The 10515-nt window shown below is 50.0% G+C and overlaps 1 protein-coding gene across 1 annotated transcript in view; it reads right to left on the reverse strand.

Moving 5' to 3' along the window:
• Positions 1–10515, reverse strand: part of EXOC6B (exocyst complex component 6B) — a 252425-nt gene that overhangs the window by 127544 nt on the left and 114366 nt on the right. The window contains exon 8 of the mRNA XM_042021952.1: positions 7613–7771. Coding sequence (XP_041877886.1) covers positions 7613–7771 — 159 coding nt within the window. The remainder of the gene's footprint in view (positions 1–7612; positions 7772–10515) is intronic.

Here is a 10515-nt window from a genome sequence, read left to right on the forward strand (position 1 = left end):
ATTCCAGCCCAGCCCCTCCCCACCCTCCCAGCCAGCAATTCCTTCCCCATATCCCATCTGTCCCTCACTCCAGCAGGTCAGACCAGAACCCCGCTGAGTTCCCTCCACAGGGAATGATCCCATGAACCACTCAACAGATCCCATGAATTCCCCCACTCAGGGCAAACCGAGTTGGCCACAAAGACTGGGATGGGATTGAGGGAACGGGGATGAAGCCAGCCCTAGATCCAAACTCCCAGGATGTTTCCCATGGCTGTGCCCAGCCCTGGGAAAGCTCTGCTGCTCTCCCTCCCCTCAGCTGACGAGGAGTCTGCATCCGGGCTATTGTAGGAAAACCTCTCTGGGTCAGGTTGGTTTGTTTTTTTTTTTCCCTCCCCTTTCCATGTCTGTTTTGCAAGTGGAATATTTCCAGCCCCACCAGCCGCCTGTGATCATATCAGGCCAGCCCCGAACGAACACTGATTCCTCTGCTGCCGCTTTGATCGCAGCCAAGTGCTTTTCTCTCCTGGGTAAGGAGGTCACGGGGTTAAAAGAGCAAAGTGACAATTCCCAAAGTTCAATCCGATGCCACCAGGGCCAGACGCGCTCGCCAGGCTCCATTAGCACGTAGGACAGGGTGGTTATCACAGGTCACTGACACCGGCCCCGCTCTAATGGCTTTTCCTGTGGCCTTATCAATGCCGTGCACAAAGTGGCTCCCCCCAGCCTTCCCCTATGATCTCAGAGCTCTGTTTACAGCTATCTCCCTGCACCAGGCACCAGGGGGGCAGCCAAGTCAGCAGCCGCTGAGAAATGCCAGGACACGGCCACGGGACAGGCTGCAAAGTGCCTGAGATGGACAAGGAGTTACTCGGGAAGGGAATTTTTTCCACTGTGCGGCCCCCTCCTTCTCCACCCCCCCTCCCAAAAAAAAATAAAAATAATTTTTAAAAAAGAAGTTTTCGAGTTCCCAAGGAAAACTTGACAAGCCCCAGCTCTGAAACAGAAGGGAACCACAGATTTTCCATGGTGGGGTTTGAGTTGCAGCGTGGAATAAAAGGAACAAGTGGTGCCACAAAGAGAAAAAAAAGGATTTGGTTTCGTCTGCAAGGCAGGGCTGGGTGGCTCTCGTTATTGGAGCTGTGGTTCCTCAAGAGCCTCTCTCGTGCCCTGAAAGAAGAGCTTCGGTTCTTGCCCCGTTTGCAAAGCATGAATGTTTCTGGTGGGGATGCTGAGCCCCTCAGAGGGTGGGGAGCGAGCGGCAGCTGAGCCCCCCCGCCCCATCCCCATCCCAAAAAGGCAGGAGAAGGAGGATTCGGGCAGGCAGCACCAGCAGCAGCACGCTGGGAGAGGAATTAAAACGTGAGGAACGATTTCAGTGCAGGGCTGGGAGGAGAACCAGGATCCACGGGATCCCCCAGTTCCAAGGGAATCTGCTCCACGCTGCCATCCAAGGCGGGTATTCCAGGGGCTCACCTTGAGCCCAGGGACCCCCGGGCAGCTCCCGCAGCAAAACCTTGCAATTCCAGCGATAATTCCAAAAGAAAAGCGTGTTTCTCCTCCTGAGGCTGTGCTGGCTCCACACTAAGAGATACAGAACTTGTCCTTCCCTAAAATTCCCAAGGAGAGCTGCTCCGAGTGGATACAGACTACCCACACTGACGAGATATTCCCACGTGGATTGTTTTCAGCAAAATAGGGGGGTTATTGTTAACTGTACCTTTTTTTTTTTTAACCTTTTTAATGCATTTTGTGCATCAAAGCAGCTCGAGGGTTGGGGGAGAAGCAGCACAGATAAAAACGTCAGTGGTAAGATAGGACAAATTTATAGTAAATCCCTGTCAGCTCCCATTTATCTAAATTATCCAGCTCTGGATTCTCCAGAAATCCTTCACCAGCTCCAGTTTTAAGCCTGTTTTTACCTCAGAATCTACTCCCTTTTTCTTTCTGGGTTGTTGCCTTTTTTTTTTTTTTTGGACACTTGTTCTTTCCCCTAAAATGACCCCTTTGTAGCTGGGATCAAAGAGCTGGGAGTGTCAATCCCAGTGTCTTCAGGAACATGTGAAGAACCTCAAAGTAATTGGGAAGCAATTAGCACAAAGCTAAAAAATCCCACCCCGCCGAGGCAGAGCCTAAATGAGCACTAACAGGCACCAGCCCGGGCTCAGGGAGGCGTTTAAGGGACTTAAATCACCCTCAGCTGCCTCGGAGACAACTTTTTGGGAGCACCTTCAGTGCAGCCCACTCTGCCTTGAGTTTTTTTGGCTTTTTTTTTTTTTTTTCATTCCTTTCTGCTTTGGGTTCACTCTTTGCTTTCTGCCTCGCTGCAGCTTACGGGAAACAAGAAACACAAAACTGCTTTTCATTCTCTGTTATGTAAAGTCGAGCCATTCCACGTCTTGGCCTGGAAACCCAAGGCACCCACCAGCTGCTCAGATGCTCCTGCAGATAAACCAGCTGGCCCAGGCCTCACCTTCCCTAATTTATTCTGGATATCGATCAAAGCAGCCCCAGCATTACACAGACTTTGGTCAGAGGCAACATAAAAGATAAACCCATCAATGGCGAAATCGCTGCACTGCAGCGTTCTGGGTTTGTTCTTTAGATCATAATATTGGCATTTTCCACAGCTCCTCTCCCCTGGGATGGGATGGAGCTGATCCCACCAGCCCAGAGCCCCAGCAGGCTACAGGTGAATGTCCTGAGATAGCACTGGGCTGCTGAGCTCAGCCTGGACTGGGCTTAGGGCTCAAGCTCAGCTCAAACCAGGCCAGGCCTCAGCCAGCTGACCCTGAAATCCCCAGGGCCCGGATTTGCTGCTGGTTCCCCCTCTTAAACCTTTCACTGGTTTGGGATGGAGGCACCCTGAAGAAGTTGGGATGTTTTGTCTGACATCTGCAGAGATCCAAACCCTCCCCACGCCCGTCTCTCCCTCAGGACAGCATCAGGCAGCCCCTTCCTCACCAGGAAAGGAACGGGGATGAATAATCCCCTCAAACATCCCAGGAGATCCTCAAATGGCACATCCCTGCTGAACAGAACCTGGGCTGGGCTTGGGGCTCAGGCTCAGCTCAAACCGGGCCAGGCCTTGGCCAGCTGACCCTGAAATCTCCAAGGCCTGGATTTGCTCCCCCTCCTTAAATCGTTCCCAGATTCCCAGACTGGTTTGGGACAGAGGGACCTTAAAGATGATCCCATTCCACCCCAACCTTCCCCTGCCCCAGGCTGCTCCAAGCCCCGTCCAACCCAGCCTGGGACACTTCCACCCGAATCCAACGCTCCTGGCACCCAAAGCCCACCATACCCATGTTTCCAGCTCCTCCCTTGTCCATTTTCCTAGGAAAAGGACAGCCCACTTCTGTCTGATATTGTGAGGATCCCCACTGAGGTGGTTCAGTGGCTCCAACCTGAAGCCAAACCTGGAATTTACCAAACCTCATTCCCTGCAATTCCAAGGGGATTTGCTGCAGGCAGAACCCACGGACAAGGTAAGGACTTGTTAATTCAGGGACATAAACCCAAATCATGGAATGACCTGAGGCGAGCAGGAGTTGCACACATGGATAACCCCAATGAAACAACACAACCCCCACTCCTGGGATGTTCTGTCCCAGATCTGCAGAGATCCAAAGCCTCCCCACGCCCGTCTCTCCCTCAAGGACAGCGTCAGGCAGCCCCTTCCTCACCAGGGAAGGAACGGGGATGAATAATCCCCTCAAACATCCCAGGAGAGGCTGAAACCTGATGAGCACAACCTGGGCTGGGCTTAGGGCTCAGGCTCAGCTCAAACTGGACCAGGCCTTGACCAACTGACCCTGAAATCTCCAAGGCCTGGATTTACTCCCCCTCCTTAAATCGTTCACAGATTCCCAGACTGGTTTGGGATGGAGGCACCCTGAAGAAGTTGGGATGTTTTGTTTGACATCTGCAGAGATCCAAACCCTCCACACGCCCGTCTCTCCCTCAGGACAGCATCAGGCAGCCCCTTCCTCACCAGGAAAGGAACGGGGATGAATAATCCCCTCAAACATCCCAGGAGAGGCTGAAACGGCACAAGGCTGAAGGGCTTAGGGCTCAGGCTCAGCTCAAACCAGGCCAGGCCTGAGCCAGCTGACCCTGAAATTCCCATTTTTGGATTTGCTGCCTGCTCAGACCTTTCACAGAATCCCAGACTGGTTTGGGATGGAGGCACCCTGAAAAGTCGGGGTGTTTTTCCCGTATCTGCAGAGATCCAAAGCCTCCCCACGCCCGTCTCTCCCTCAGGACAGCGTCAGGCAGCCCTTTCCTCACCAGGAAAGGAACGGGGATGAATAATCCTCTCAAACATCCCAGGAGAGGCTGTCCTGCCCCGGAGCCGCCACCATGCCAAGGTCCAGCTCTCAATTAACCCCCGCCTGACCTTCCTTCACTTTCTTTCCCCCTGCTCTGCCCTTCCTGCCAAAGTTCAGCGTTTCCTGGAAAAGTCTCCGTGCCTGTTGGATGTTGTCCTTCGCCTTGGTTGCCGAGGGAAGGATTTGCAGGATTTACAGGTGCCTGGCCCCCTCTGGAAGCCCATGACCGCGGGCTGACCCGCCGGTACAATATGTGAACTCCTGCCCTGCTGATAAGGCTGCCAGATAGGAGCAGGAGTTTGCAAATAATCCTTTGGGAATTTATAAGCAGCGCAGCCATAAAACCGAGGTGACTGGAAGGTCGATTTCACTAAAAATAATAAATATCTCAATGTTTATTCAACGTGGGCCTTTTTAACTGCAGGCCAAGCTCTGAGATAACGCTATTGTAAATGACAAATATGAGGAGTTTTGGGGAACTATTACATTATGATCCTTCCGTCTGACACGGCCGGGGCCGTTCCCTCGATGCTTTGCAGGATCTCTGACATTGTTCAAGGCGAGCTGGGCCTCGAAAGCCAGGTCAGGATTCAGTCCCAGGTCAAGAAAAGGGCAATTTGCTGCTAAGGAGGTTTTTTCTCCCGCTCCTGGCTCCCTAAAACACCTTCCTTAAGCTCTGCTCGGGATTTCGGCTCGTTACAAGTTCTCAATCCCATTTTTAGGGCTTTGGGAGGGAACAGGAGGAATGGGAGCACTGACCGGGCCCAGCTCAGGATGGGGACAGAGGACGCTGAGCTGCTAGCACAGAACCCCTGCACTGGTTCAGCCTCTCCATGGAATCCCTGAGGTTGGAAAAATCCCCTGGGATTGAATCCAAGCATCCCCAGCTCTGCCAGGGCCACCGCTGCCCCATGTCCCCATGTGCCACATCCCACATGGCTTTGAAATCCCTGCAGGGATGGGGACTCCCCCCCTGCTGGAAAACCCTTTCCATGGAGGAATTTTCCCTAATATCCAACCTAAACCTCCTCTGGCCGTCCCATCCCATCCCATCCCATCCCACTCCATCCCATCCCATCCCATCCCTCATCCCCGGTTGCACCCTCCCATCAGGGCGTTGTAGGGACACCACCACCCACCCGCTCCCCTGCACCATTCCCACCTCCAGAAGGAGACAATCCCATCCCAACCCATCCCACGGATCTGGCCATGGATCTGCTGCTTCCCCTGACACATTTCAGAGGAACAATCCCTACTTCAGATTAAAAAGTGAAGCCACAAGACAACAAAAAAATTCCAATGCACAAACAAACATCTTTCTGTTATGACCAGCAAAGCAATTCCACGTCTTGGCCTTGAAATCCAAGGAATCCAACCATTTGGAACGTCCAGAACTGCTCCAGCCGCCAGCAGAAGCTGCTGACCCTCCTCAGAACACCTTTATGGGCAATCACACCATCAAATCCATACCAAATCCATATCAAATCCATATCAAATCCATATCAAATCCATACCAAATCCACATCCTCGTGTCAAACCGAGGCACAGGCGCCCCTCCGATAGGATTCCCAATCCTGTTCCCATGATCCATATTCCTCCCTGAAGTTTCCCCAAATAAAGTGGCACTTTCAGGCACCCCCCCCCCCCCCCAGCCTTTCAGCCCCTCATAATTCCCAATTAACAAACTCCTGCTCTGGCTCCCAGCTCCGCCTCGGAGCAGGAGGGTTTCCTCCAAGACAAACACAGCCACACATTTTGGGGAGGGGAATTTCTCGTTCCAAGAAAATCTCACGGCAACGTGGCCAAATGACCTAATTATGAACAGATGAGGGTTTTATAGGAACACAAAAAGATGTTTTATAGGAACAGGGTTTCTGACAGTTCTTTTCCTTCAGCAAACTCGTGTGGACTGCTGGAGACGCCGGGAATTGGAAAACAATTCCCTCTCAGGGCTGGGAAGGGAGGAAAGCTGGGAACAGAGAGCTCCTTTCATCTCCTGCCTGGGCTTTGGGTTGCCCAACCGCAGGGCAGAGCCCCACAACGGCTCCCGGGCTCCAAAGGCCCTGGAAAAGGGATGCAGGTTCCTTGGAATGGCACAGGCAAGGCCTGGAAGCTGCTGGAAGCATCCCTGAAATCCAGAGCTGGAGCATGAGCTCCAAATGTCCCTAAAAAGGGATGAGACTCCACAGGTTCCATGGATCAGGAGATTCAAGGCTTGGATGCATCCCTGAAATCCAGAGCTGGAGGCTGAGCTCCAAAGGCCCTGGAAAGGAATGAGACTCCACAGGTTCCTTGGAATGGCAGATTCAAGGCCTGGAAGCTGCTGGAAGCATCCCTGAAATCCAGAGCTGGAGCATGAGCTCCAAATGTCCCTAAAAAGGGATGAGACTCCACAGGTTCCATGGATCAGGAGATTCAAGGCTCGGATGCTGCTGGAAACACCCCCAAAATGAAAAGTTGGAGGATGAACTCCAAAGGTTCCTTATCAGCCTCCCTTGTAAACTAATAATGAATATAATTAATTAATTTCAAACAATTCATTAATAATTAAAACTCAGTGCCTGATGTACTCTGAATTGCCAGGAGCCAGCCTACGGAAACAAGAGCTCTCTGGGACAGCTCCAAGGAACCATTTTCAGTCAAAAAATGAACTCCTGGCACAATCTGAGGGAATTTTTCCCTCAGGAACCTCGGAGGGATCCCATTCGGGGATGGCAGCAAAGCTGCTCCCGTCAGGCAGCCTTTGGAGGGCAGTGAAAGTCTCCACAGTGCAGCAAATAATTCCTTCCCGAGAAATTCCTCCCTGAAACTCTTCAATTTCCACAGAATAATGGAATTATTGCATCCAAAGAGGATTTCTTGGAGGAAACAGCACCAAAATCCAACCAATTCTACCCAAACCTCCCCAGTTTCCGCCGAATAATGAAATTCCTGAGTCCAAAGAAACATTCTTGGGGAAAATGGTATCAGAATCCAAACAATTCCTGCCCCAAACTCTCCCATTTCCATGGAATAACGAAATTACTGCATCCAAAGAGGAATTACTGGAGGAAACAGCACCAAAATCCAACCAATTCTACCCAAACCTCCTCCCTTTCCACGGAATCATGGAATTCCTGCGTCCAAAGAGGATTTCTTGGAGGAAAATGCCAACAACTAAGAAATACAAATATATGAAAAATTCAGGATTTGGGACAGCTGGAGAAAATTCCCTTTGCATTTCTGGGCCCCGCATGACGAAATCCCACGGATTTCACCCAAATCCATCCCACCCTGGCTTTTTTTCTCCCTCAGGGATGCACATTCCAGGTGAGCATGGATAAATGATGGAGGAGCAGAGCCACGGAATTCCTCAAAGCAGGAAAATCCCAGAAAAGCCTGGATTTACTCACCAGGACTGAGTAGATGTGGAGGCATCGATAGACCGGGGAGAAATCCACTAAATCCTGGGCCCCAGGCACCTAAAACAGGGAGAAAATCCATAAAAAACGTGGCAAACTCACCAAAATTCCATGGATAAGTAAGGAAAACTGCAAAAAATTTAATTATAGGGAAGCAGGGCTCTAAAATATCCCATGGAGACAAGTGAAATCCTAAAAAAAATCACATTTAATTAAGTTTGTCACTCCAAAAAATCACATTTAGGGGTGTGTAACTCACAAAAATTCCATGGATAAATAAGGATAACTGTGAAAAATGTAAATATGGGTAAGTGGAACTCTAAAATATCCCAGAGACAGTGAAATCCTAAAACAAATCCAATATAAATAAGCGTAAGTCTAAAAAATCCCATTTAGGTGAATGAAACGATAAAAAAAAATCCAATATAAATAAAAGTCACTCTAAAAAAAATCACATCCGGGTGAGTGTAATTCATAAAAATTCCATGGATAAAGAAATAAAAGTGCAAAAAATTTAAATACGGGTAAATGGGACTGTAAAATATCACTTGGAGATAAGTGAAATCCTAAAAACATCACCTTTAAATAAATTTGTCAGTCCAAAAAAATCACATTCAGGGGAGGATAACTCTAAAAAAATCAAATTTAAATAAGTGTCACTGCAAAAAAATCCCATCCAGGTGAGTGCAAGTCATAAAAATTTCATTTATAAATAAATAGAATGGCAAAAAATTTAAATATGGGTAAGGGGGATTCTAAAATATCACATGGAGATAAGCGAAATCCTAAAAAAATCCAATATAAATGAATGCCACCCTAAAAAAATCCCATTTAGGTGAATGAAACTCTAAAAAAATCATATAAATGATATGTGTGTTTATCACAAATTATGTCAAAATATAATTTATCAAAATATCAACAATTCCCTAAATCCCTTCAGAATCCCACTTTTAGGTGAGTGTAGCTCTAAAAAAATTCTGATATTAAACCAGTGTCACTCCAAAAAATCCCATCGAGGTGAGTGTAACTCTAAAAAAACAACAGTGAAGTAAACTCCACTCTAAAAAAAATCACATTTAGGTGAATGGAAGCCTAAAAAATCCAAATACAAATAAGTTTATCACTCCAAAATGTCATTTCTAGGGGAGCTCCAACAGCAGCAGGTTCAGCGGAACAAAGCCAAGATTCCAGGTATGGAAAAAACAATTTAATTCCTGGGATCTGCCCACATATTTCGATTTTTCAGGGCTTCGGGAGCAGGAAAATGTCCTTTCCTGTTGGTCTTGCTCCATTTAAATCCCACCGAACACTCAGGCTCCTTCCAGCCATAGAACCCAAAGGATCCTGGCACAATCCCTGCTGCTCCTTACGCAACAGAAAGGGGGAAAAAAGGCAAAAAACAGGGGGAAAAAACTCAACTTGTTCTTTGGATTGCACGTTCGGTTTGGTTGAAAGCTCCATTTGGGTTTCATTTGCTCCCCCTCAGGAAGAGGCGCCGGCACCTTTCAACGGGGCCGAGGGAAAGGGAATTTGGGCAGGGTGGGATGGAGGGAAGGAGAGATCTGAGGGGCAATTTGCATTCGAGAGGTTTTTGTGTCCTTTGGAGATGTTCCCTTTCAACTGCTTGGCCCGGGCTGAAAGCTCCGGCACCCAAAATCCAGGGAAAAGGGAGTGTTCTGTTGACATGGGGCGGGAAAAGGGGGCAGGGATGAAAGGCCCGATGGACAGGCCTCGGAATGTTTTCATGTTCCCGGGTTTTAATGAGGCTGCGAGGGAGGTGGGATGAAGAAAGGGGAGCTCAGGGAGGATTTGCCAACCCCAAAGTGCCCCGGGCAGGGTCCTCCTCAGCTGGAGACTCCTCGGCAGCGGAGGGAGCCGGCCTGGAAAACTGGGATTTGGGGATAAACTCCTCTCTAACGTGGAAATGGAGGTAAAGGGTCTCCTCCGTGCAAGGAAAATCGGTCCTGGGTGCTGCAGAGGGTCCTGGCTGGAGCTGAAATGAGGGATCCCAGGATCCCAGACTGCTTTGGGATGGCAGGATCCTTAAAGCCCATCCCGATGGTACTGCAGGATGGGATTCCCCACATCCACACCTTCAGCTCCTGCCTCTGGAGCTGTTCTTGGAGCTGCCTGGGATAGTGGAAGTGTCCCTGTCCGTGGCAGGGGTGGAACAGGGGATTTTGGGGGATAAACTCCTCTCTGACCTGGAACTGGAGCTGTTAAAAGATCTCCTCCGTGCAAGGAAAATCAGATGTCAGCACTGCAGAGGTTCCTGGTTGGAGCTGAAATGAGGGATCCCAGAATCCCAGACTGGTTTGGGATGGGAGTGACCCTAAAACCCACCCCGTTCCAGCCCTGCCACGGACAGGGACACTTCCACTATCCCAGGTGGCTCCAAGAACAGCTCCAGAGGCAGGAGCTGAAGGTGTGGATGTGGGGAATCCCATCCTGCAGCACCTGGATCACCTCGAGATCCCCAAAAACTCGTCAGTCCAACCCAGGGGTGCAGGAAGGGGAAGCAGGAGGTTCAGTGGGATCAAGGCAGCAAAGGGAATGAATCACGGGGATGGATTTTAGCCAGCTCACCCCTCTCCCTGGGATTCCCTTCCTCCCTGGCACTGCTCTTCCCAGCGGCTCTTCCAGCCGGGCAGGAGCGGATCACCAGAAAAGAGGAAGGATCCCAAGTGAGGAATGGGGCTGGGATCACCTCTGACCCTTTCCATGTCCACCTTGGGCTGTTCCACACGTCCCACCTGAAGGCTGGGAGAGCTGGGAATGTTCCCCTGGAGAAGGGAAGGAGCCAG

Source organism: Corvus kubaryi, unplaced genomic scaffold (assembly GCF_017639235.1).
Source record: "Corvus kubaryi isolate FWS band 111438036 unplaced genomic scaffold, C.kubaryi_AGA036_p1.0 37182, whole genome shotgun sequence".
In the NCBI taxonomy this organism is placed as follows: Eukaryota; Metazoa; Chordata; class Aves; order Passeriformes; family Corvidae; genus Corvus; species Corvus kubaryi.